General features: G+C 43.5%; 3 protein-coding genes across 3 annotated transcripts in view; 2 read left to right on the forward strand and 1 right to left on the reverse strand.

Moving 5' to 3' along the window:
* Positions 1-1,212: 1,212 nt before the first annotated feature.
* Positions 1,213-12,841, reverse strand: LOC138949402 (protein starmaker-like). The gene is made up of 8 exons (XM_070321225.1): positions 12,651-12,841; positions 10,856-11,034; positions 8,360-8,445; positions 7,384-7,487; positions 6,970-7,038; positions 4,267-6,129; positions 2,986-3,110; positions 1,213-2,222 (listed from the first exon to the last, which is right to left on the reverse strand). Exons 1-8 carry the CDS (start codon positions 12,713-12,715, stop codon positions 2,056-2,058), a joined length of 2,658 nt encoding a protein of 885 aa, XP_070177326.1. The 5' UTR covers positions 12,716-12,841; the 3' UTR covers positions 1,213-2,055.
* Positions 12,842-13,000: 159 nt separating this feature from the next.
* Positions 13,001-27,346, forward strand: part of LOC138949403 (serine/threonine-protein phosphatase 2A activator-like) — a 51,442-nt gene continuing 37,096 nt past the window's right edge. The window contains exons 1-5 of the mRNA XM_070321226.1: positions 13,001-13,124; positions 15,040-15,281; positions 16,444-16,530; positions 17,234-17,359; positions 19,422-19,539. Of these exons, the coding sequence (XP_070177327.1) occupies positions 13,112-13,124; positions 15,040-15,281; positions 16,444-16,530; positions 17,234-17,359; positions 19,422-19,539 (586 nt within the window). The 5' untranslated portion in view covers positions 13,001-13,111. The remainder of the gene's footprint in view (positions 13,125-15,039; positions 15,282-16,443; positions 16,531-17,233; positions 17,360-19,421; positions 19,540-27,346) is intronic.
* Positions 20,516-25,397, forward strand: LOC138949401 (uncharacterized). Its single transcript, XM_070321224.1, has 2 exons — positions 20,516-22,755; positions 24,502-25,397. Exon 1 carries the CDS (start codon positions 20,551-20,553, stop codon positions 21,763-21,765), a length of 1,215 nt encoding a protein of 404 aa, XP_070177325.1. The 5' UTR covers positions 20,516-20,550; the 3' UTR covers positions 21,766-22,755; positions 24,502-25,397.

Raw genomic sequence — 27,346 nt, forward strand, 5'->3', positions numbered from 1 at the left:
ACAAACTCAACATGTGTGTACATACACACACACTCACCCCTCACTCACCCAAAGACATACTTCTGCGCACACACACACACTCATTCACACACAAACACACACTTGCCCATGGACACAATATATACTCCTGTACACACACACATGCACTTGCACATACTCATTCACACACACACACTCACAAACTAATTTGACAGAAACCAGAGACTGCCACCCCATTTAAATGTGTGTGTGTGTGTGTGTGTGTGTGATTTTTTTTCTGATTTTCTTTTAGAGGTTTATATGTCTAATCTTGGCATTTTCCATGACCGAGTTATTTACGTCTGTGCTTTTTACCTTCACGCCAGGTTTTTTAAATTAATAGAGTTGAGTGATGTGAATGTAGTGTTTTGTGAATGTAGTGTTTGTTGTGTTTTGGGATTGGAAGGATAGAGAAAAAGGCAAACAGCAAAAGAATGAACAAAAAACAACAGTGACTAAGAAATGTTTTATTCACAATCACACTGCAGTACATTTAGTGAATTCAGGCTAAGCATGTACAAACAAGGATATAATTACTGTGATGTTCTTAACTACACTTTAACATGGAATGTATGTATGTATGTATGTATGTATGTATGTATGTATGTATGTATGTATGTATGTATGTATGTATGTATGTATGTATGTATGTATGTATGTAGGTATGTATGTATGTAGGTATGTATGTAGGCATGTATGCATGTGTATTGGTGTGTCGGTGTGTCAGGTGTGCAAGAAAAAAGGGTATTTTTATATCATGGGTTTTATGAATTTTCTTCTTTTATTCTTTTATAGTTATTAATTAATGACCTATATGTGCTGATGACTAAATTAATTTCCTTTGTTGGATCAATAAAATGTTATGAGTTATGAGTTATGAGTTATGAGTTAACAAACTCATGATGAAAATGGCACAATGTCTGCCCAGGCTTTAGGCCAGAATCAAAACAAAATATATCATCTGACCGGTCTGTGATTACAAGTAATCAAAGGAACAGAAACATATGAAGCAGACATTTTTTTTAACAAATAATCAGCAAGTTTAGCTGAACTAGCCATGTTTACATGTTATAAGCATTGCAGGGGACAAGGCCCACAAAATTGTTTTTAACCTTCGCCGGTCGTCGTGGGTCCGTGTGGACCCAGGAGGGTGTTTAATTGCAAATATCTCTTAAACCAGTTGGAATTTTTGAATGAGCTTTTAAGAATACCTCAGACACCTAAAAAGCTCTGATGTCCTAAAAGATCATTAAATTTCAGCGAGAAGTAATTAAAAAAACAAAGGTCAAATTTAGACTACACACGGAAGACATCGTGGGACCGTGCGGACTCATGTTTCTCAAACTGAAGGAACTGACATAAAAACTATGGAGAGAAGTCACAAACCTTCAGGTATTGGCTCTAAACATAATTTTCTACGATCTGTTTAATTTTGGAGTTAATAAGCAAGTTGCGTGGAACGAAATTAATACATAACAATGTGGGTCCACACGGCGTCTACAGAAGGGTTTTCACGTTTTTCCTTTTTTGACAATTGAATTAATAATTTAATTTCATTACTTCTCGCGAAAATTTAACCACAGCGTCTACGGAAGGGAATGCACGTTTTTGCTTCTAAGGAAAGCATGGGTCTGCGGAAGGGTATGCATATTTTTCCTTCTTTGAGAAGCATGGGTCCGCTACGGCCCCACGATGTCTTCCGTGTGTAGTCGATAACCCGGTCGGGCGAAGGTTAATGTTGACCATTTCCAGACCAACACTATTGTTTCCTCCCGACCCAAGAACATGTTTTTTTACTCTTAAAAAAAAAATCAATAAAAAAATCATCAATGATAAAAATCAAATTTGCAGACATTAAAGTAAGTGACCCTTTTCTGACATCCAGGATACACAGCTTGCATGATTCATATGTTCCTTAGTACAAAGAAAACATCTAAAAAAAAAAAAATTGTTTTTTTTCAACCTTTTAAAATTCTGTTGGTTTTGGCCCAATTATTGTTTCTTGCGTTTGTTACACGTGCTTTCCTTGCTACACAGTCAAGGTTTAAAAACGTGTGAATTGGGGTTGTAGGTATCCTCATCCTTGTACTGTCGCCGAGGACCTTGTCTCCCGCGACGACGGTTGCCACGGAAACGATGATTCTGTCTCTGATTGTAAGGGTGTGAAGCTGTGGAAGGCAGTGGTTTCAGGTTTCTTTCCTCATCTGTGTGAGCATAAAAGAGAATGATCGATCGTAAGCTTGTCATCTCGTGATGAAACAAACAGTATATCAGTCTTCATATCTGGCGTGAATGGAAGACAAAAGAATCACATTCTCCTCATCTGTGTGAGCATAAAAGAGAATGATCGATCATAAGCTTGTCATCTCGTGATGAAACAAACAGTATATCAGTCTTCATATCTGGCGTGAATGGAAGACAAAAGAATCACATTCTCCTCATCTGATAAATAGAAAACAGAATGATCTCAATCTTATCATCTTGGTGATAAAAGAAAACGGCACGATTGCAATCTTATCAGATACCAAGAAAATGTAGAACAAGCACAGTCTCATCTGCTGTCACCAGAAATCAGAGAGAGGGGGATAGAGAGAGAAAGAGGGAGAGAGAGGGACAGAGAGAGAGATAAAGGGGGAGAGAGAGAGAAAGAGGGAGAGAGAGGGACAGAGGAGGAGAGACAGGCTGACTGTAGAAAAAAAGTCAGACAGGTAGGCAGAGAGGTCTAAAATGTGTCCTGCATGGTAGAACAAAAAACATTGCAACTTTAGCAAGGGAGTGTAATAATGGAGGGTCTTAGGAAAGAGGTTCCACTGCACCAGACAAGAGGGTAGAAAGCAAGGGTAGGGCGTATGTATAACGTTGATGCAGAGAATCAAAAAACAGAATTTTTTGTTGTTGACATTACTAAAATTTCTGTTGTTGTTGTCGATTACGAGATGACAAAAAGGCAGAGCTAGAGAGCATTACCTGCAGTGATGGCAGCATAGCTGTCTGTAGCGTGGGACGGCACAATGTGCAGGGTTGGGAACTCAATCACTCGCTTTCCCTGTAGATTCTTCATCACACTTAGTGTCTTGTCAAGCTCATAGTACCTGTGAAACACACACAGCAATGGTCAACAATGTACAACAATTCGCGTAAAGCGATATTAAAACATTTAGTCAATCCTTCAGCCTAATACCGTACTTTTGGGACTATATGGCGCAACTTTTTTCCTCAACTTTACCCCTGTACCCGACTGACCGGTATAACCTTGTGTATGGCAAAAGAAGAGTACAGATGTACCCACACCGCTATACAACAGAATGCAGGCTCTTTGATCTCAGCGTCTTTCCACTGCGAATACTTTGACTTGCTGCCAATACACCAAAAGTGCCTATTGTGTGGAATTTTCTCCTTTTAAAATTAAAAGTGGGGGTTGCGCCTTTTACAACAAAGCGCCTTATAGTTATAGTCCCGAAAATACGGTACACTTCAAAAATGAACTAAAAATGTCTTCCCCGAGATAAGTTCTGGCTGACAGAAACCTGTCGACCGAGACAACGCTGTCCCGTTATCATGTACACAGAGGACCTAACTTGCATAAAACAGATTTGTGCTATTTTTGAGCTTAATATCTATATGGTATGGGTAAGTCCACACATAGCAATGCTCAGCACTTCTTCAATTCACACCACACAGTAGAGCATTCTTCACTGCACACAGCAGTAATTTATACTCTGATTCCACCCAAAAGGGTCGATACCAAAAGCAAGGTTCAGCCTGAGAGGGTTATTTGACCCCCTCGACCAACTTCTGATGGGACATATTCAAAGGCGAGCAATTGTTTCATGTCATGTATTTTGAATAAAATTGTGTTTAAACCAAAGGCGAGCAGGGCTAAGTGTGCTAAAAGGGTCCAGAAACAACAGTAACCGAGAGCTATGCATTTTGACCTATCATAGTTTTCATTTCTTTTTTAGTCGCTTGTTCATTTCAATGCTCGTTATTCTTTCAGGTGCTAGGGCCGAGGTGTACGGAGCAAAAAGTGGGCGCCAAACCTAACGGGTGGGAAGCAGCTGAGGGGTCGGATTGGTTGAAATTGAGATTTGTTTTGATTTAAACCAATCAGACCCTGCAGCTTGGTCCCAACCAGGTTTTGCTTAGAGCACCTCAGCCCTGGAGACTGGTCCTACATAACTCTCACCTACCCCTGCTGCACATGTCTATATCTAGAGCTCGTATGTCCCTTTGTTTCTCAGATCTTACTTTTCTTTGTTAGCCTCCAGCCCATAGACTTTGAGAAAGACGCGGTACTGTCGCCCTCCCTCGGCAGTGTATGCACGCAGATCAGGACAGGCTGCCATGGCAACTGCTCCTCCTCCACCACCGGTAGTTGGACAAGCCAACGCGGCTGTGAGGGTAGCAGTTCCATCATCGGCGACTTCCTCTTGCGATAAGCTTGACTCTGGTTCTTGACTATGTGACGTCTTTGCTTCAGATGCTTGGAATGAGGGGGTGGTACCAGACTGTGGGGCTGTGGTTGAAAGGGGCTCAAGGGCGTGGGACTGAGATTCCACACTCATAGGTGTTTGGGAGGCTGGTGTGGGGGACTCTGTGATCTGAGACTGTGCAAGCCGGGAATCTGGAGTATCTGTGTCAATCTTGTGAGACGGTGCAAGCTGGGAATCTGGAGTATCTGTGTCAATCTTGTGAGACGGTGCAAGCTGGGAATCTGGAGTATCTGTGTCAATCTTGTGAGACGGTGCAAGCTGGGAATCTGGAGTATCTGTGTCAATCTTGTGAGACTGTGCAAACTGGGAATCTGGAGTATCTGTGTCAATCTTGTGAGACTGTGAAAGCTGGGAATCTGGAGTATCTGTGTCAATCTTGTGAGACTGTGAAAGCTGGGAATCTGGAGTATCTGTGTCAATCTTGTGAGACTGTGAAAGCTGGGAATCTGGAGTATCTGTGTCAATCTTGTGAGACGGTGCAAGCTGGGAATCTGGAGTATCTGTGTCAATCTTGTGAGACGGTGCAAGCTGGGAATCTGGAGTATCTGTGTCAATCTTGTGAGACGGTGCAAGCTGGGAACCTGGAGTATCTGTGTCAATCTTGTGAGACGGTGCAAACTGGGAATCTGGAGTATCTGTGTCAATCTTGTGAGACTGTGAAAGCTGGGAATCTGGAGTATCTGTGTCAATCTTGTGAGACTGTGCAAACTGGGAATCTGGAGTATCTGTGTCAATCTTGTGAGACGGTGCAAGCTGGGAATCTGGAGTATCTGTGTCAATCTTGTGAGACTGTGCAAACTGGGAATCTGGAGTATCTGTGTCAATCTTGTGAGACTGTGAAAGCTGGGAATCTGGAGTATCTGTGTCAATCTTGTGAGACTGTGCAAACTGGGAATCTGGAGTATCTGTGTCAATCTTGTGAGACTGTGAAAGCTGGGAATCTGGAGTATCTGTGTCAATCTTGTGAGACTGTGAAAGCTGGGAATCTGGAGTATCTGTGTCAATCTTGTGAGACTGTGAAAGCTGGGAATCTGGAGTATCTGTGTCAATCTTGTGAGACTGTGAAAGCTGGGAATCTGGAGTATCTGTGTCAATCTTGTGAGACTGTGAAAGCTGGGAATCTGGAGTATCTGTGTCAATCTTGTGAGACTGTGAAAGCTGGGAATCTGGAGTATCTGTGTCAATCTTGTGAGACTGTGCAAACTGGGAATCTGGAGTATCTGTGTCAATCTTGTGAGACTGTGCAAACTGGGAACCTGGAGTATCTGTGTCAATCTTGTGAGACTGTGAAAGCTGGGAATCTGGAGTATCTGTACCATTGTGAGACTGGGAAAGCTTGGAATCTGGATGATCTAAGTCAATCTTGTGAGATGGCGACATAGGGGAATGTGCAATATCTGTATTATTCTTGTGAGTCTGTGAAAGCTCAGAATCTGGATGATCTATACCATTTTTGTGAGGTTGGGAATCTGTGTGATCTTTAGCTGGTAACAGCGAGGAACCTGTGTTGTACTGTGGTGTGGGTGACTGTGTGAGCGATGGCAGTGTTTGTTCGGGATTCAACATTCGCTGCACTTGCATCTCCACGCCTTCCTGGATGATGCCAGCCTCTGGAAAACTGCACAATATCAACGCATGCCTGGATAATAACAATGGCAGAAATTCTTCATATCATCAACAACTGTCAAAGTACAGTGGTACCCCCCTTTTAAGACCTCCAAAACTCTGAGAAAATCAGGTCTTACAAAGGAGGGAGTCTTACAAAGGGGGCAATTTTACAGAGGTTATGAACAGAAAGTCAGAGAAAACAAGGTCTTAAAAAGGAGGGAGTCTTCAATTGGGGGGTCTTAACAGGGGGTTCCACTGTACCGCGACACGACGTGTCATCACCAAAAGTTAACAATTTCAAATAAATAATTATTTTTTAATACATACATAGACAGGAATACATTATGTGGTACCTTACTCTATCTATGACATGTTAAGGTTACCAATGCTACTATCTTCTTCTTCTTTTGCGTTCGTGGGCTGAAACTTCCACGTACACTCGTGTTTTTGCACGAGTGGAATTTTACGTGTATGACCGTTTTTACCCCGCCATTTAGGCAGCCATACGCCGCTTTCGGAGGAAGCATGCTGCGTATTTTCGTGTTTCTATAACCCACCGAACTCTGACATGGATTACAGGATCTTTTCCGTGCGCACTTGGTCTTGTGCTTGCGTGTACACATGAAGGGGCATAAGCCACAAGCAGGTCTGCACACAAGTTGACCTGGGAGTTCGGAAAAATCTCCACACTTAACCCACCAAGCGGCCGCAATTCGAACCCTCGACCTTCCGATTAAGAGCCTGACGTCTTACCACCCCGCCACAGCGCCCATCAATGCTACTATCAAATCAGAAGTGTTTGCGTGCGTGTGTATGAGTGCACTCACGCCCGTGTGTGCATACAACAAACCTGGCATCCACAAAGGTAAGGTTTTCCTGAGGAAGACACCACTCTACCCTCCACTGAATTGTCTTACTCCTGTAATCAAAAAACCAACTGTCAACACATAACAAACTAACTCGTAAAGGAAAACGACGGACTGCATCTACTGCACATTTTTACTGCACCTGCGTACTAGAAGAGACAAGCAAACATGTGTACCTGGATAAATACTGTATTCTTCAACAGAAACAGATACAAAGCTGTCTTTTGGTTGCATCTCCTTTTTGAAAATGATACACAATCGTACTTCTTTTGTGCCTACTTACTGGAAACGATACGTAGATGTGTTCTGTTCAATTTGTGTCTTTTGTGCTTGCTTTCTTTTTTGTTGAATTTTCTTTCTGAAAATGATACAGACATGCTTCCGTTGCATCTACTTACTGGAAATGATACATAGATGTGTTCTGCTTGTGGCGACTTAAGCCGGCTGGCATCAGACAAAGCTGCACCCCTTGCCGTCTGGCGTAGGTCGACAATATCTTCAGCTGTTAACAAACAAGATAATTAAAACATACATTGAACACAAAATGAAATGTTAGTGTCTCAAATATGATTGCATTTTGCCCATAGCATTAGTGATAGCCCTACATATTTAAAAGATCAGCCATACACAAATCTACCGTACTTTCCGGGTGACAAGGCGCTACAGCGCATAAGGCGCACCCCCTTCTTTTTAACAAAAATTGTAATCCAGTCACCCATTGGGCGCAGGGGGCCAATAGGGCGCACCAAAATTGAAAAAGTATACCGGTAACAAACGGTCGAAGAATGAAAATAAGCCGCACATCAAAGGAAGAATACAGAGTGGAAATGACCCAGTTTTTGCCATGAGAGGTGGTTCCCCTGTCATATCTGAGAGAGGAAACACTTCCTGCACCGGGGTCAGTGACCGAGTTTAACAGAGTGGAAATATGTGTGCTCTGTGTGTGCGGCGAGATCAAAGGCAGGTCCATTGTGATAGCTGGGTGGCTTGAGAGCTCGAGGAAACTTGGCCAGGGCAGTACCTAGTAGCTGAAACATGCATTATCACAAGTTGTTTGACTGGTACTCAGGCGGTCTCATTGATTTTTTTCGTATTTCATACACGGATTAGGCGCTTCGTTATACAAGACGCAGGGGTCGAACTCGAGGAAAAAAGTCGCGCCTTATGACCCGGAAAGTACGGTAAATAAGCCCACAAATTAGCTATCAGAAATGAGATCACAAAACTGTTAAACCGTCTGAAAGCATGGAAAGAGAGAAAAAAAAAAAAAAAAAATGCAATCTGGAAATCTCAAGAAGGATTGAAAATGCTGACAAATCTCATGCTTGGCTAAAGTTCAACATTCCACGATTATATAACCACACTCAAACTGACCCTGGTGGGTTGACCTTTGTCCTTGACCAGGCTCTCTTTCTTGGCAATGTCAGCTTTTCTAGCACTCTCCTCCAAAAATCGCAAATCTGAAAGAAAAAACAAGCAAAATGAAACTTACTGCATTCAAATCACTTTTTTTATCAGAGTAAAAATCTTTAACTTAGTTTAGATTAGCAAAATTAATAATAAAATCATAATAAAATTAAATGAACACGCTCTGACCATTTAGTGAGGAACATTCAAGACCAATAATGAGTGGAGGCATGGTGGGGTGCTTTTTGTGTTGTCCTTAAATCAAGCAGAACAGCAAATATCTCATTAAATTCGTCAGTGACGAGAGATACCGCCCCTGAACTTACTCATAGCAATTTACAAGAGGTATACCTCAAGAAAATAATCAAAATGCGATGATGTCACACTGATCAGTAACTGCCTAAAAGAGAGTTACTCCCTTTCCCAACTACAGGAGTACCGTATTTTCCGGGTTTAAAGGCGCGACAGCGCATAAGGCGATTTAAAAAATTGTAATCCAGTCACCCATTGGGCGCAGGGGGCCGATAGGGCGCACCAAAATTCAGAAAGTATACCTGTAACAAACGGTCGAAGAATGAAAATAAGCCGCACATCAAAGGAAGAATACAGAGTGGAAATATGTGTGCTCTGTGTGTGCGGCGAGATCAAAGGCAGGTCCATTGTGATAGCTGGGTTGCCTTGTTTATAGACACTGACCTTCTTCCCAGGGGTCAATGACCCAGTTTTAGCTATGAGAAGTGGTTCCCCTGTCATATCTAAGAGAGGAAACACTTCCGGCACCGGGGTCAGTGACCGAGTTTAACCTATGGGGCGGTCTCTTTGATGTCTTGAGAGGAAACTTGGCCAGGGTATCTAGTACCTAGTAGCTGAAAAATGCATTATCACAAGTTGTTTGATGCTCACGGAATTTAAAAAAACAACTAGAGGTATTCGAGATGGAGGTGAGTTCTTGTCACGTTTTTGTTCCCCATGGTTTTTTCCCAATTTTTTTTCTTTTCGTATTTCATACACGGATTAGGCGCTTTGTTTTACAAGGCGCAGGGGTCAAACTCGAGGAAAAAAGTCGCGCCTTATGACCCGCAAAATATGGTACATCTCCTTAGGCCCCCCCAAAAAGAAGGTGTGGTGAAGGTAAGATAGCCAAAAAAATAGGGTAAGAAGGTAGGCAATCACTTTTTTTTAAAACTTTTTTTTCTAATGTGTACAAATTAAACCTACTTGACAGGGAAATAAGTGTGCGACTCGAGCTTTCATTGCGTTTTCTGCACTCGTTTTTTTGTTTTTTGTTGACAAATGTAATAAAAAGTTATAGGGTCGGCCCCTAAAAATAGGGTAGGTCGGGTTACCGTAACCACACCTATTTTATTTTTAGGCCTTAACCTCCTGTTTTGTCTCCATCACCACCTACAACTAGGATTGACCCCAGATGTCACACTTCTAATAAAGGCCGGCATCCTTAACCCCTTCACTGCCACAGTATAACAGCATTTTGGTATTGCTGTGCGCCAGGGCAAATTTCGCTTTCTTCGGTAGGTTCACTAATCTGTTCACTGCTCAATCATTTATTGAGATATCTCTTAGATCTTTGGCATGTGGTTTGCTTACACCCTTGGCTATTATGTGATAACATGATCATTGGACTTTGTTTGTGATTGTTATAGTAAGAATCGATATAATGACCATTTTTGTCAAAAATTACAGTTTCCAAACTTTCACACACACACTGCTGCACGTAAAACCGCAGAAAACACAGCTAAAACTGGTGTCAAACATCAGGTACTCACATTACTGCCCATAACAGCATTCTTCTGTGTGGTAATCCATAAATCACTTCTTGTAGAGCTTCCAGAACACTGTATCATTTGAAAACAGGTCTACGAGTTGATGTCCGACTTTCGGCCGCCATTTTGAATCTTATAGATCGGAAAAAAACTTCTAAAAATGTTTTTACCACGTGGTACTAACTTATCTGAACGGTCATTGGGAAAGAACTGTGTTTAAACCCCTACAAGAAGTTGAACAGTGGTTAACTCCCATTTAGTTTTCACAAATGTCCTGAAAAGTGCCGATGTAAATGCCACGTACCTAGTACGTGTATGGGCGTATGACAAACCAAACATGACCACGTATCTAGTACGTGCTGGGCAGTGAAGGGGTCAAGGAAGACTTCTTTTTTACCAAAAACATAGTGCTTCGTGAAGTAGACTTTGCAAAGTCGACTGCGCCCAATTATGGAAAGGCTTTACATAGCCATGAGGGACTAAAGCATGCACTCAATAGACCTTTTCGGTATCTGAGCAGCTCTTGCGAGACAAGCTCTATGTTATGCTTTGAACATCGCGAGAACTTCGAACCTTGGCTTGTGCAGCTCGCATGAGATCGCTGTACCACATACTTTGCTATGCTCTGAAGTTTGCGAAAGATTACAAGAGCTTGGAATACCGATAGGGTCTATCAACTTACCACTAAGCAAATGGGAGTCGGTGAAGTCCTTGACGGCAATGTAGGCTGTCTTGATTCGCTCCCCGCGACACTGCTGCTCTTTTTTGTGTCGCAGCACGCAGGGGAGGGAACAGGTGCGCTTGTTGCAGTTGGGACACCTGTACTTGGCCTCCCTCTTCATGCACATCTCACACCTGACGCTGCACAGCACAGTGAGACACGCATGATGATAACATTCACACGCTTTCATTTACTAGTGCGCCTTGCGCCATTGGCGCATAACATCTCAAAATGTCCCATTGGAATTCCCTTCAGTGTGCTTTTCATGGGAGAACAGTGTTCGGAAAGACCTAAGCAAAAACGGGCATCAAGCCGAGCAACTTGCGAATTTGTGAAACGCGTTGTGATTAGCTTTTACAATGTAATTCATTAGTATTCAACCAATCTTGCTAACTACCTGTGCGGGGCAGATGTGTGCTTGCGCGTTTACCTCTGTGGAAAATGTCAACACAAGCGCGATCGATCGAAACACAGACCCACGTAAAAAAGCAATGTCCCATCAGAATTTGGTTGAGGGGGACAATTGTCCCATTGTCTTTTTCTGCCAGACTAAACCCTGCATTCACATCTTTCTTTCTTTATTCAGTGTTTAACGTCGTTTTCAACCACGAAGGTTATATCGCGACGGGGAAAGGGGGGGAGATGGGATAGAGCCACTTGTTAATTGTTTCTTGTTCACAAAAGCACTAATCAAAAAATTGCTCCAGGGGCTTGCAACGTAGCAGTAGTAGTACAATATTACCTTACTGGGAGAATGCAAGTTTCCAGTACAAAGGACTTAACATTTCTTACATACTGCTTGACCTGCATTCACATGTGTAGCACAATCGTAACACCTAAATTACATGTATATTGAGCCTAAGGCTATATTGAGCCTAAGGCTATAGGACCTATATATTTACATACATAATTAACACCCTGGGGTTATTTTTTCATCTTTGCAGTTTCCGGCACTATCTTCCCAACCTGGATGATTTTCTCAGCTGAATGACAGGCTTCTTATTCAATCAAAGTAATATCAACACAAGAAGAGCAAACGCTCGATCGAGTCACTTTCGCAGTTCTGAATATTATATGAGGCATCAGATGGACAGGAAGAAATTGCTATTCACAACACAATACAGATGTAAATAATTTGATGTAAAGAATAATCCTATAAAGTTTGAATCAAATCCGATGAATAGTTTCAGAGATATGATATTTCAATTTTTTTCCTTCAAGACATACCTGTGACCTTGAAAAAGGTCAAAGGTCACCAAAGCCGACGTCAAAGTGTAGAGGTCACTGGGAGTCACGTTCACATAAAATTTGAGCCCGGTCACTTTTATAGTTTCCGAGAAAAGCCCAACGTTAAGTTGTGTGTTGCCGAACAGAAAAGGCTAGTTATCTCCCTTGTTTTTCTGATAACGTTCGTAAAAGGCTACAGATGTAAATACTTTGATGTAAAGAATAATCCTACAAAGTTTCAATCACATCCGATGAACTTTGTCAAAGATATAAAATGTCTAATTTTTCCTTTGACGCTGACCTGTGACCTTGAAAAAGGTCAAAGGTCAACGAAACCATCGTTAAAATGTAGAGGTCATTGGAGGTCACGACTAAACAAAATATGAGCCGGATCGCTTTGATAGTTTCCGAGAAAAGTCCAACGTTAAGGTGGTGTCTACGGACGGCCGGCCGGCCGGCCGGCCGGACAGACTAACACTGACCGATTACATAGAGTCACTTTTTCTCAAGTGACTCAAAAACCACGTACTTTGAAAACTTCTGCTCTGAAGTGTCTTCCATGTGAGAATCAGGAGATGTCATCTCGCTGGTCATCTTCTCCAGTTGTGCAAAATAAATCTTAGTTTACACTCCTTGCCACGACCATGTGCTTACAAACGACAGATCTGCAAGGGAAGTTACTCTCCCTAGACATCTTACTACCGAAAAACACTGAAATTGTCCTACAACAGGTTCCTTCAAAATCGATAAAGAAAGCAAAATGACTGCCTTTTTTCCATTTTTAACAAACATTTGGAGATAAGTTAGCACACTCACAGTCGATGAATTAGTCAAGTAGTATGAAAATTGCACACAACAATATCAACTGCTCAGTTTTTCAGGAAGAGGGGTAACTCTAACACATCATTTCACATGAGAAAATTCTGGCAGTGGCGACTGAACTGTTGAAGACGTCCGAGATTCTGTTGGATATATTGTGTCCTGATCACGATGGCCGACTCAGGTGAGGATATGTGATCTTGATGACTTGCTATGATAACAAGTGCAGGTTTTACAAATTTGGAGGCTTAAATGCCTCTGAATTATGAGCTATGAATTTAACACACTAAAGTTCAAGATTACCGTTTCAGTAAACTTGAAGATTAACCATTCCCTGAAGGCTGAAGCAGTGAGTCATTTGTGGGATCTGAGTCTTGCCGCTTCATGTGTGCTAACACTAATAGTAACAGTAACAGTTAACACACACACACACACACACACACACACAGTTTTTCTCTCTCTCCCCCTCTCTCTCCCTCCCCCTCTCCCTCTCTCTCTCTCTGAGTCTCTCTCTCTCTCTCTCCCTCCCTCCCTCCCTCCCTCTCTCTCTCTCTCTCTCTCTCTCTCTCTCTCTCTCTCTCTCTCTCTCTCTCTGACTCTGAGACAGCCAAACAGTTTACACAAGAAGGAGTGTGCCTTTTTTGCTTTTCAGCCATTCTTTGACTAGATGAAAATGAAGTGATGTCAATTGTCAGTCCCCCGTTTCTCAGCGGTGAGATTTGGCGAGTGGGGCGAGGAAGTAGCAATTCTTGTGGATTTCTCACCGTGAGGAACGTTAGGATTTTACAAGAGTAGGCAGGCATGCCTTGAAGTTGAAGGTGCTCGCTACGCAAGAAAAAATGGTGGTTATACACAGCTGCCAATCTGAGGAGTGCAGACGACTTTCGGTACATGTATCATCAAACAATCAAGTTTAATTCTTGCTGATCTAGCCCCCAAATGGTTCTTTCTACACCTCGGTGTCTTGCATATCGAGAGGCTAGCCGCAAGCAATTCTTGCCTCGACAAAAAGGGTGTCCGTGCTTAAGCTTCAGTCACATACACGATTCAATCGTTGAGATTCAATCGCGCGATTCAATCTTGAGCCGATCGCACATCACATCGTAGGCCATTGACCCGTCACACGATGAACGATTGACTAACGATTGACGAACGATAACTCCACGCGAGCGGGGCAGAAGTGACGTGTCACAGTGAACACGGCAAACGCGCTTTGCGAGAGCAGACGCTAATGTTCGAACATCGCTCTACCTTTCTGAAAAATTCCTTTCAGCATTACGCCTTTGCGAGGAATAAAGTTCCCAGACAGTTGCAATTAATGTTTCCCGACCGCTGTACACGCCTAAAACGTCTCCTTTAGGCCACACAAAAAAATAGGTGTGGTTACGGTAACATAGCCAAAAAAAATAGGGTAGACCTGTAGGTAGGCAATCATTTTTTTTTTTTTTTAACTTTTTTTTCTAATGTGTACAAATTAAACCTACTTGACAGGGAAATAAGTGTGCGACTCGGGCGATTTCGCTTTCATTGCGTTTTGTGCACTCGGTTTTTTTGTTGTTTTTTTGTTTTTTTGTTGACAAAATAATGTAATAAAAAGTTATAGGGTCGGCCCCTAAAAATAGGGTAGGTCGGGTTACCGTAACCACACCTATTTTTTTTTTAGGCCTTATATCTGAGTAAGAAACTGTTCTTCCAATAAGTTTTGAATCGACGAAGAGACGCTGTCTGCCACAGTCCGCCATTTTTTACGTCACGGCGTGAAGGCCGCAACGACGCGTTCTGATTGGCTCTGCCCCTGCGATTAACTGATGACTGGGTCGCAGGAATAGAACAAGTTCTAAAGCTCAAAGCTACGAGGGAATTGCATGAGACTGAGTCGCAGACTTGTCGTAGCTATTTTTCCACGACTCAGTCGCCCGTGTGACAGCGTAAATCGCACAATTGAATCGCGCATGTGACGGTCCCATTAGATATATTATATGCTGTCGCTGAAGTGCAGTGTTGGGCTGTGACTGTGAGTGTGAGGGTTAAGGAAGCCATCCTCAGTTTTTACAGGTTTCTGACCAATGAATTTTTGAAAACTTTTTTGCATTTCACAGCCAGTGGTGTACCAGAAACAACCACTGGAGTTACCATGGCGACGACTGTGTTGCCTCCCCTGATCACCCTAGTTCCCCCCAAAACCAGAGCAGTTAGCACATCATGCAGTAGCAGTGAGAGTGACACACAGCAGACCGTACCATGCAAGACTCTACCTGTGGACGTGACAACACACACCTTTAAGAAACCGGAAAAGGCCATCAGTCTTCCTGAACACATTCCTGCTTGGGAAAAATCAGAGGTATAGTTGTGTTGCACGCACAGCTTTTTGTTTTTAAACAAATAAATTTGGTTAGGTCTTGTAAATGTTGTGCCCTTTTGCTAACACCCCAGTCACACATAGATGCCGCTTTTACTACGATGGAAAAGTTGCCGAGAGCTAGGCCAAACATGGGAGGATCTCCATGAGCGTGGTTTGGTCAGGGTGGGATCTGCTAGGTCGGGAAGCTGTACGCTCTCCCTACGCTTATTTTGAACGGCACAAACGACAAAGTAAGCATAGCCGGGTTGTGGTGCAGTAAAGTCGTGATGTAGTTGTTTTTTATTTGCCATGTGCTGGATTTTGACGGCGATGTGCCCCGATTTGATAACTTTTTCAGATCGGCATGGTCGTAGTAAGGACGTAGAACAAAGCAAAAGATTGAATTTTTGATAATATATATACAGTTTATTAGTTTTAATTTCTATATTCGCAATATTATTTGTCTAGGCACACATCATCATGTGCAACTGTTATTCCTTTGATGGCTTCACCACCACCATTTATTTCACTTTAGCTTAAATCTCTCTAGAATGGTTTCCTCTAATTTCCCAAAGACAGCCAGCCATTTTACCTCCAAAGCCAACTTTTGGATGAAATGGACCACCAGGCCTAGTAGTTCTAGTATTGGCTTCATCACAGAATTAGATAGAAAATGCCACCTATCCATTTTTTTCCAGTAATGTGTGTGTGTGACAGGGAGACTACTGCGTCACCCTTCACAGCAGACTCTGCAGTTGTCTGCCGTTGAAGAGCACAAGCTATTTATAGCTCTAGATTTCTTGTACGTTGCTAACACCTGTGAATTGTAGAGTTCTGATTGTGAAAGGATCTGGCTGCTGTTTTCTCCTTCTCCTAAAGGGAAAGTTTGTGTGCGCGCCTGTGTGTGTTTTTAATCTAAGACAAATGTCGCCAATGTTTTTACAGAGTGACGTTAAATAAACGATTTTATCATCATTATCTCCTTGTAATTGTATGTTCTTGGGAACCTTTGGGTACCAATAGTAGTTTTTATAGGGCTATTCATTTTGCTCTAAAATTCTCAATTCTGTTTGACTGGGCTGCCCCTCCAAAGGTGTTTGTTGTGCATCTTGCACTCGGATACATGCATGTGTAACAATGTTTTATGTCTGTGGTCATGCAGGGTTACCATGACTTGATGGGATTCATCCTCACGCTGAATGAAGCTGTCAAAGACAAGAAGGTCACAGATGATGTTCTCGTGTCAGATGTGAGTACAGATACTGATACTGTGTTGCTTGGTATTGTTCACTACATCATCATGTCTATTATATATCTGTGTGTGTTTGTCTGTGAGTGTAGCCTCATTGATCAGTATTAGCATGTGTGTCTATGGGTGTTTGTGTGTGAGTCTGTGTGTTGATGTTTTTTATTTTATTATTTATATCATTGTACTTGTAGAACTGACTGTGTTTGAAGATTGTTAGGAATTATTTCCTTTTTCACATGTATCGTGTATCAGTTTCTGTTTGTGTGTGTGTCTCTCTCTCTCTCTTCCTCTCTTTCTCTGTTTCTGTCTATGTGTGTGAGTATGTGTACAAACTCAAATGCACACACACTCTTTTGTCTGTGCGTGTGAGTGCATCTCGCTCTCTCTCTCTCTCTCTCTCTCTCTCTCTCTCTCTCTCTCTCTCTCTCTCTCTCTCTCTCTCTCTCTCTCTCTCTCTCTCTCTCTCTCTCTCTCTCTCTCTATCTCTCTCTCTCCATGTGTGTGCGTGTGTTTGTGCAAACTCACTTGCTTGCAGTTGCACACAGGTGTGAGTGAGTGCGTGCATGCGTGCCTGCATACTTGTGTGTGTGCGTGCGTGTGTCTGTCTGTCTGTCTGTCTGTCTCTGCTTTCTGCTTTCTGCGTTTTCAACTGCTTCATAGCTTTTTAGTCTAATTGTCAAAAAGTTTGCTCAATGCTGTGCAGCTAACCAAGGAAATACTGGCACTACTTGACGAGCTTGAACGCTGGATAGTAGACATTCCTCCCATCGATCAGCCACAGCGTTTTGGAAACAAGGCTTTTAGGGATTGGTACGCTCGACTCACAGAGGTAAGTGGGTCAAATGATTTCACAATTTCCAAATTAATTTTAGGAAAGGATACCTATTTCTAAAATCATTCTTCAGATCTTTACAGGACATTTTTTTTAAGCCCCCCGCGGGTTAGGGGGAGTACCATATTGGTTGGGACGAGAAAGAATTTACCCGATGCTCCCCAGCATGTCGTAAGAGGCGACTAACGGATTCTGTTTCTCCTTTTACCCTTGTTAAGTGTTTCTTGTATAGAATATAGTCAATGTTTGTAAAGATTTTAGTCAAGCAGTATGTAAGAAATGTTAAGTCCTTTGTACTGAAAACTTGCATTCTCCCAGTAAGGTCATATATTGTACTACGTTGCAAGCCCCTGGAGCAATTTTTTTGATTACCGTACTTTCCGGGTCATAAGGCGCGACTTTTTTTCCTCGAGTTCGACCCCTGCATCTTGTATAACGAAGCGCCTAATCCGTGTATGAAATACGAAAAAAATCAAAGAGACCGCTTGAGTACCAGTCAAACAACTTGTGATAATGCATGTTTCAGCTACTAGGTACTGCCCTGCCTTTGATCTGGCCGCACACACAGATTTCCACTCTGTTAAACTCGGTCACTGACCGGTCACTGACCCCGGTGCAGGAAGTGTTTCCTCTCTCAGATATGACAGGGGAACCACCTCTCATGGCAAAAACTGGGTCATTGACCCCTGGGAAGAAGGTCGTGTCTATAAACAAGGCCACCCACAATGCCTTTGATCTGACCGCACACACAGAGCACACATATTTTCACTCAGTTAAAGTCGGTCACTGACCGGTCATTGACCCCGGTGCAGGAAGTGTTTCCTCTCTCAGATATGACAGGGGAACCACCTCTCATGGCAAAAACTGGGTCATTTTGGTGCGCCCTATCGGCCCCCTGCGTCCAATGGGTGACTGGATTACAATTTTTTTTAAAAAGAAGGGGGTGCGTCTTGTATAACGAAGCGCCTTGTCACCCGGAAAGTACGGTAGTGCTTTTGTGAACAAGAAACAATTAACAAGTGGCTCTATCCCATCTCCCCCCTTTCCCCGTCGCGATATAACCTTGAACGGTTGAAAACGACGTTAAACACCAAATAAAGAAAGAAAGAACATTTTTTTTTAAAGTGTTTGTTGCTTGAAAAGCTGTGGGGTTTTGAGTCACTTGAGAAAAAGTGACTCTATGTAATCGGTCAGTGTTAGTCTGTCCGGCCGGCCGTCCGGCCGGCCGTCCGTAGACACCACCTTAACGTTGGACTTTTCTCGGAAACTATCAAAGCGATCGGGCTCATATTTTGTTTAGTCGTGACCTCCAATGACCTCTACACTTTAACGATGGTTTCGTTGACCTTTGACCTTTTTCAAGGTCACAGGTCAGCGTCAAAGGAAAAATTAGACATTTTATATCTTTGACAAAGTTCATCGGATGTGATTGAAACTTTGTAGGATTATTCTTTACATCAAAGTATTTACATCTGTAGCCTTTTACGAACGTTATCAGAAAAACAAGGGAGATAACTAGCCTTTTCTGTTCGGCAACACACAACTTAACGTTGGGCTTTTCTCGGAAACTATAAAAGTGACCGGGCTCAAATTTTATGTGAACGTGACTCATTGTGTTGTGAATAGCAATTTCTTCCTGTCCATCTGATGCCTCATATAATATTCAGAACTGCGAAAGTGACTCGATCGAGCGTTTGCTCTTCTTGTTTTACCTAAACTTTAGCAGTTTGCATTTAATTTTAAGACCAACATTTTTAGATTATGATCTCATTTCTCCTGTGGTATGGAAAGTAACTTTGTCAATTTTAAATTTTAAATAAAAGTCGTAGAAAAGTAACTACTGCAAGTGTCTCGAAATAATAAATACTCAAACACCGCAGGAAGCCAGTATAGAAATGGAAACATATGTTTCATAGGTAGTGTTGTGTACAGCAGGTGTTTCAGAGATCTGCATGTGGGACCTCGAGCGGGCGGTATTGGTTGCTGGAGTCAAACCCTGTTAAACAGCTGTTCCTGTGGTTAAAAAATAAAAATAAAATGTTGCTGTGGTGTGTTACAGAGGTCGCAAGACGTGTTGAGGAAAGCATTGCCGGAGAAATTTCACCCTGCAGTAGCAGAGATGGCGGTGTACCTGGAAGAGAGCTTTGGGAACAGTACGCGCATCGACTATGGGACAGGTGAGTCATGGTGATTGTCTCAGGCCTGAAAGTGGCAAGTATTTTACTCTCCATGGCGAGTAGACACATGCAGACCTGCCTACCCTTACGATTTGGGCGTAATTTACTACGATTGTTAACCCAAACTACGCCACCACGCTTTCCACAATGGAAGTACGATTTTGAAGAAACCAAAAGTACGATTTTTCGCATCTCATCCCGATGTAAATTCGATGTGTATTGTTGCTCTCGCAGAGCTTGCGTTTGCACCTGCGCAAGATCATTTGGGCAATATCCGGTCATTTCCGGTCTGTTCAGCCACATACAAGATAGATGACGCCGTTCGCATTACAATGAATTAGCGATGCGTGGAAAATCTGAGTCCCCACGAGACGGACGAGTCTGATGAGGAAGCTGGTCACAGTGGTGCTAAAAAGATTGCTGTGATAAAGAAGAAAGCCATTCAACAGAAATCGTGGCCATGCCTAGGACCTTCATCAAAAGGACCAAGGCACGTCTTGTGTTCCCTTTGCCACAGTGACTTTTTGTGTGCACACTGTGGAAAATATGACTGTGCATAGCACATCGGGACAAATTAAATTACATATCTTACCCAACTCACATATAGCAATTAACCCTAGTTCAGTGCTGGATACGCTGTACGCGTCCCCTTGGTAACCAAGGGAGACCACTCTAAAAAAGAGAGTGCTCTATCCCATAATGCCAGACTAACTACTAGCCTGACTTCCGTATGCGCGCGCATACGCCGCCATCTTATCATTCCATACTCAGCGCTCAGACAAGCTGGTCGCATTTGTGTACGCTCTGGCTGTTGTTCAGCCGATGTTGCTTGGTCTGAGGGACCGGGTTTCTTCTCCTTGGTATTCTTTCGTCGTCTTACCTTGCTACTGTATTGAGGTGAGATCGTTCTTTGTTTTGTACTTGTTGTAAAGGCGTTGTTTGGCCATTTTTGACTTGTGAAATTTTTTCTAAAAAATTTTTCTGAAATATTTTGACAAAGTCGTACATGCTATGGCTGATAACGTTAAGAAGAGGCAGAGTTCTAAGCAGGTGGCTGCTGAGTCCTCCCCTCCCAGAAAGATGCATAGAGAATCTAAACAAACCGTCGCGGGGGTGTTAGAATCTGACTCAGAAAAATGTGTTGATGTTTTGATAGGCATGCCTTCTGCCGCCATTTTGCCGGCGGCCATTTTGCCGGTGAAACCTTTGGATAAGGTTGCTAATGTTGCTAAACCTGCTAAAGCGGTTTCTGCTCCTGCTGTTTCTGGTCTGGCGGCCGCGGACGTGGCCTCTCTTTTGCTTGCACTTAGTTCACAGGTTTCTTCACTGGCGGAAGAAATTTCGTCTACACGGGCTGAACTGCGTTCACTCCCTTCTGGGGTGACAGGTCCGTCATCTTTGGCTAAGATGGTGGCGGGCCCTTCTGTTACGGTGACTACAGCTGATGTTCATGCTGTTCAGGATGGGGATGAGATTATCCCACTTTCGTCGGGTGGTCTGTCTCCTGGTGGTTCGCGGTCACAAGGTATGTTTGCTACACGAGTACCTGGGTTCTCCGGGGAAAGTGTAGCGCGTCTACAGTCAAAAGTAGCCACGGGCATCGCGCTCACGGGTGAAAGTTCTGATACCCCGCCTGGCCATCGCCGCTCTGTCGGCCGGTCAGGGGGGGGTAAGGACACTGTAGAGCGTACGGAAGGTTCGTTGCTTTCTGCCGCGCCATTTGACGTTAGGCAGTCTGTGAGACTTCTGCTTCCACCTTCGGGGGAAGAAGGCAGTGGAGATGGGTCTCTGTTTGACTATGACAGTCAGGCGGGGAGTCAACTCCCGGACTGTACAGATGTGCAGGACGACTGTCTGGGCGATGGCACTTCCGTTCTGGGAGAGGATGCCGGTGTCCGTTTGCCGTCTAGGCTGGGAAGTGCGGTGGCGCTTGCAGCTGAAACGGCTTCGAAGTACTTTGAAGAGGGGGTAGTGGAGAGCAAGTCGCAGCTTGCTCCACCGCCCTCGGCTTGGGGGGATTTTCGTGTTGATAAGAATACGAAGGGTTCTTTCAAGTTCATCGAATCGCCTTCTCTGGCGTTCGAGATGTCGAAGGTGTTGGTGAAGGGTTGGTCTAAGGGGGTGTCTCCTGTTCCGTTGTTGGCACAACACAGGGAGGCTCCCGAGGCGGCTGTACCGTGGTTAGTGAAGATTGGTCAACAAGTTCCTTGTTCGGCTAATATGTGACCGGATCTGACAAAATGGTAGATAAGCCGCGGGAACCTCTTTTGAGATACATTGAATATACCAATGTAGGTCAATTATGGGAGAATTGGGTTGTTGGCATTTGGGGATAGTTTTGACACTTCTACACACATATTTGCCTGTTTTTGGATGTCAGTGGCTTATAAATGCCTCCAAATCGATATTTAATCAACCTACCATGCTCTAAATAAAGACAAAGGACGCTATAATTGACCGACTTTTCAACAAGAATGACAGCATAATCCTTTACAGAACCCCATCATGTCGTATAGCGTTCGAAAGGTCACTGTGTCTATTCTTAAACCAGCTTCTAGGTTAAATCATGTTGGCTAACCATGAAGTTTAACCAGAGATCTGCTACAGTATCTCTGGTTTAACACGCAATTCTTTGGGCGTACACAAGAAAGAGGCTTCTACCAATCAGAAGTCACTTTCAAAAACTTCCTTGGTAACAATGTCCGTTCTCGGCTGAAACAGCACTCGTGATTGGTCGAAGCGGTCTTAAAGGGAAGTAATGCCGCTCTATCGCTTGTGTTCGTATGTTGCGATCATAGATCTATCATTCTATGGTTGCGATTGACTGCGAACATGGAGAAAAGATTAGCGTTTCTGCTAAATTCTTGCAAAGCAGGAAACATTTTCGATGCGGAAGGAGAAGAATTGAAGTCGTTGATTGACGATTACTTTCTCTCTGACGGGAATCAGTGTAGTGAGCGTCCAGAAGGCGATAGCGAGTCAAGCGATTGTGACAGTGAGAGCGACGATGACGAACGACGTCGAACTGAAAACCAGCTGCCTGACAACTTTTTTCTGGCCGAATCGGAATTTGACGATGTCGGAGAAGAAATCGAGGAACCCATTGTTCGCATCAGTGGACCAGGCGACGAGCAAATGGACGACTGTAATGGTGTACCGCCACCAGAGTTGCTACGAATGCTGAGGCAGTTTTCATGTAACTGTAAACAGATTAAGGTAAGCTCTTACTCCTTACCCCTTTTCTATCATTTCTTCAGGTGTTGTTTTCCTCCATGTTTTGAATGACTGCACATGATTGTATGCCGGATGTGCTTCTCATTTTCAAAGAATGTGTGTGTGTGTGTGTGTGTGTGGGCTACCAGTAAGTTCGTCACACGGTAGATTCGTCACCGGTCCCGGTAACTTCGCCACAGTAACTTCGCCACAGTAGTCAGAGTTTCTCTGCCTCCTTGACAGTGAGGTTGAAGTCGTGTGTGTGTTAGTGAGTGTGTGAGTGTTTATGCGTGTGTACGTGCGTGTGTGTGTGTGTCATGTCAGTGCGTTTTAGTGTGTGTGTGTATGTGCGATGGTCAGTGTGTGAGTGTTTGTCAGTGCGTGTGTACGTGCGTGTGTGTGTCGTGTGTGTGCGTGCGTGTCATGGATGTGGGTGTATGTACGTCCGTGTCTCTCTCTCTCTCTCTCTCTCTCTCTCTCTCTCTCTCTCACTCACACACACACACACACACACTCTCTCTCTCTCCCTCTCTCTCTCAGTCTCTCTCACACACACACACACTCTCTCTCTCTCCCTCTCTCTCTCAGTCTCTCTCTCTCTCTCACACACACACACACACACTCTCTCTCTCTCCCTCTCTCTCAGTCTCTCTCTCACACACACACACTCTCTCTCTCCCTCTCTCTCTCTCTCTCTAAAAAATGTGAATCTTGAATCTCTCCCACAAATCAAACATCTGAAAGCATATATAAGCTCTTTAGCATAAACATCCGCCCACCCCTGCCGGTAACTTCGTCATAGGTGACGAATCTACCGTGTGACGAACTTACTGGTAGCCTGTGTGTGTGTGCTGAAGGCAGCGTGTGTTTTCCCGTGTGTGTGCCTGTGAATGTGTGTGAATGTTTGGCCATGTGTATAATTATGTGTGTGTGTGTGTGTGTGTGTGTGTGTGTGTGTGTGTGTGTGCATGTGGTGTGTGGTGCATGTGACTATACATGGGACGGGGTGAACCAATATTTTGTGTATGTATGTCATGATTGGTCTTTGCAGCGTTGCTATTTTGTTCTTGTTTGCTGATTCTGTGTTTACCTTAGACCAAAAAAAAATAGTCTGTTTACGGTAACCCGACCGACCCTATTTTTTTCGCGCAACCCTAGACTTTTTTTGGCATTTGGAAAAAAAAAAATAATAAATAATTTTTAATATTTTTTTTTCTTCCAAAAAACCATATTTTTACGTTATTTTGCACAAAAAAAAAAAAAAAAAGATTTATTTATTTAATAAATAAATCTTTTCTTTTGTTTTTTTGTGCAAAATAACGTAAAAATATGGTTTTTTGGAAGAAAAAAAAATAATAATAATCCCGACCTACCGACCCTATTTTTTTGGCCTATGTTACCGTAAACAGACCTTTTTTTTTTGCCTTAACATAATGTAAGTTGTGTATTATGTATCACTAATTTTAGTACTGATTGGGCGTCTGCTGGCTATGTATGCTTGTGTTCAAAAATAAATAATAATTACAGATTTATTTGTAATGACACTGCAGGGCACTGTGCATTCAATGTGTACGTGTGTTATTCGTTTTTTTCTACATTTTTTGTATTTCTTCAAAACTAGATTCAATTAATTTTAGTCATAACATATCAAAGATAGAATTATTACAAGTCACACCTATTATTGACCAACTATTAGCAAAGGAAAGTGAGTGATCGTGTTATGTGATGATTGATATTAATTTGTTCCAGGACACCCTCAAGTTATGCAGACCAATGACGGATTTGTGTTGGAGGTGCCAAAGCAACAACACCAAGATATTTCGCGGTGCAAACCTGACCGACGAAGAGAAGGGTGAACTTATGCTGTAGCAACAGCGACACTTGAGTATAGTGGTTGCAGAGCGTCAATTCTACAAGGATGAAATAGCCCAGTGCAAGACGGCTGTCCAGGGGATTGGATTGACCGCTCTCACGGAGACTGCCCCAAACTCACGCCCCATTGCTGTTCATTATAGCTTTGATTTTGCGCAGCAGGTGCATCTTCCAAGTAACGCTGCACAACCGGGCCCAATGTATTTCCTGGTGCCGAGGAAATGTGCCATCTTCTGTGTCAACTGTGAGGCCATCCCTCAACAAGTCAACTTTCTTGTCGACAAAAGCGTCAACTGCAGTAAAGGGTCCACTGCTGTAATCAGCTACTTCCACTTCTTCTTCGAGAAATACGGACTAGGAGAGCAAGTGCTCAGTCTGCATTGTGACAACTGTTCAGGGCAGAACAAACATAACTTTGTAATGTGGTACCTGATCTGGCGCGTCATGAAAGGCCTTCACACAGAGATCAATGTACACTTCATGCCAGCCGGGCATACAAAGTTTGCCCCCGACTGGGCCTTTGGCCTGCTAAAGAAGTTTCCGGCGATCCGAGGTGTCCTGCCGACAGCCTCGATGATTTGTGCGAGGTCGTGCGAGAGAGCACAGCAGTGAGCCACGTTAACATTCCACAGCTAGTCGGCAGGGAGGATGGCTCTACTCTTGTCAACACGTACGACTGGCAGACCTTCCTCAAGCTAGCGTTCAAGCGCCTGCCTGGCATGCTGAAGTTTGCCCACTTCAGAATGTCACACCAGCACCCTGACTGTGTCTTTGTGAAGATGTCTCTGAGAGAAAGGGAGAATGTACGTTCTGGCTCACTGATTCCGACAGACCCTAAATATTAACGCAAAATAGGCTTCTGGACTAAACTTTTACTAAAATGAAACATGCGACAAAATCAGAAAAATACTGCATAAATCCATACAAAAAAAATACAGTAAAGTAAGGTTGTTTTGAACCAATGCCGGGTCTGTCGGAATCAGTAACCCAGAACGTACATTCTCCCTTTCTCTTATACAACATTCTTAAGCTCAATACGCTCTCTCATTTACAAACTTTACTTCATATGTTCTTTCACTGTTAGAATTATATCTGATACATGCAATGTGACTGTCTAAACGAATAGTTAACTCTTTACAAGTGATTCTATTTTTACTTTTTCTTCCCGTCCTATTTGAATCCCCTTTTTTAAAAACTGCTTTTTCAGATCTTCTATATCGATTGGCTTGTTATATTCAGCTCGTGTTTTTGTTTGAATACTTGCTTTCTTACTTTTGTAGTCATCAAAGTCTGTTTGTATCTGTTTGAATGGAAAATTTCTAAAGTAAATTTTCATTTCATTAATATACTTACCCGAATCACATATATAGCAGTTGACACCGTCTGGTATGCTAAGGTACTGAAAGCGCTACCCATCTTTAAAGTAATTAAAGGGAAGCAACCCCACACCAAAAAAGCTGGAACTAGCATATGGTAGTGAGCTACCCCCTGGGAGTTACCTCCCATTAGCTACTTCCCATCCCACGCACGTGGCTACTTCATTCCGGCTCAGAGAAAAACCGAAACAAACAGCGGGGCAGGCGGGAGGGACTTCGATATGTGATTCGGGTAAGTATATTAATGAAATGAAAATTTACTTTAGAAATTTTCCATTAAATTACATATTCTTACTCCGAATCACATATATAGCAGATAACATCAACATGGCGGTGGGCAAGAAATAAATCAAACTCACCATCACATTCTGGACAGGAACTGGCCGGCTGCTATAAGGGCAGGTAGACCGCGAGATCCATCCTGTCTGAGTGCAGCCACGTCTCGAAGATAGTAATTAATGAAAATATCTTCTGAGCGCCAGTAAGCCGTCGAGAGCACCTCGTCAAGCCGTTGCGAGCGAAGAACGGCCAAAGACGAAGACCACGCCCTAGTCTCATGGGCTCTGGCCGAGACCAGGAGAAAGGCAGGCTGAGCCCCCCCCCCACTTGTGTGACACCAACTGTAGGCTTGCCGAATAAGGGACGACACCCACCGGGCCAACGTAACTCTTGAAACGTCTTTCTCCCTTGAAGTGAGAAGAGAGATAAACAATAGCTTTTGTGAGGAGGAACGAACCGGCTGAGTCCGAGCCAAATACAGACGTAAGGCCCTAACTGGACAGTTGACCGAATCAGGGTCATCCGGAGCCAACGCGTTGGTCAAGGCCTTGACGCGAACCAACGGAGAGGCCTGCCCCGGAGCCTGATTCTTGGCCAGGAAGTCGGGACGGAAACGAAGAGATACTGAGCCGTCCGACTCGAACAAAATGTCACCTGGCAGACCCGACAGAGCGTGGACCTCGCTACCCCGTCGGGCCGTAGCCAAAAGAACCAGAAAAAGAGTCTTGCGAGTGAGATTGTAGAGACTCGACTCGCTCAAAGGCTCAAATTCCGCGGACCGCAAGAACGCTAAAACAAGGAACAGGTCCCACTTAGGAGCGGGCAAACGAGACCGGACCTCCTTGAGAGCAGCGCCCTTAATGACAGCAGCGATCACCCCCCCCACTTGAACAGATCGGCCGATCTGCTTGAGAGTAGCAGAGATCGCAGAGCGCCGGACCCTCATAGAGGAGACGGAGGCACCCTGCGAAAACATAAACGAGAGGTGGTTGGCGACCTGCATAGAGCGAGGAGCCACTGCAACCACCCCTTTAGCGGAACACCAGGAGGCCCAGGCCCTCCAGTGC

This window comes from Littorina saxatilis, linkage group LG15 (assembly GCF_037325665.1).
Source record: "Littorina saxatilis isolate snail1 linkage group LG15, US_GU_Lsax_2.0, whole genome shotgun sequence".
Lineage (NCBI taxonomy): Eukaryota > Metazoa > Mollusca > Gastropoda > Littorinimorpha > Littorinidae > Littorina > Littorina saxatilis.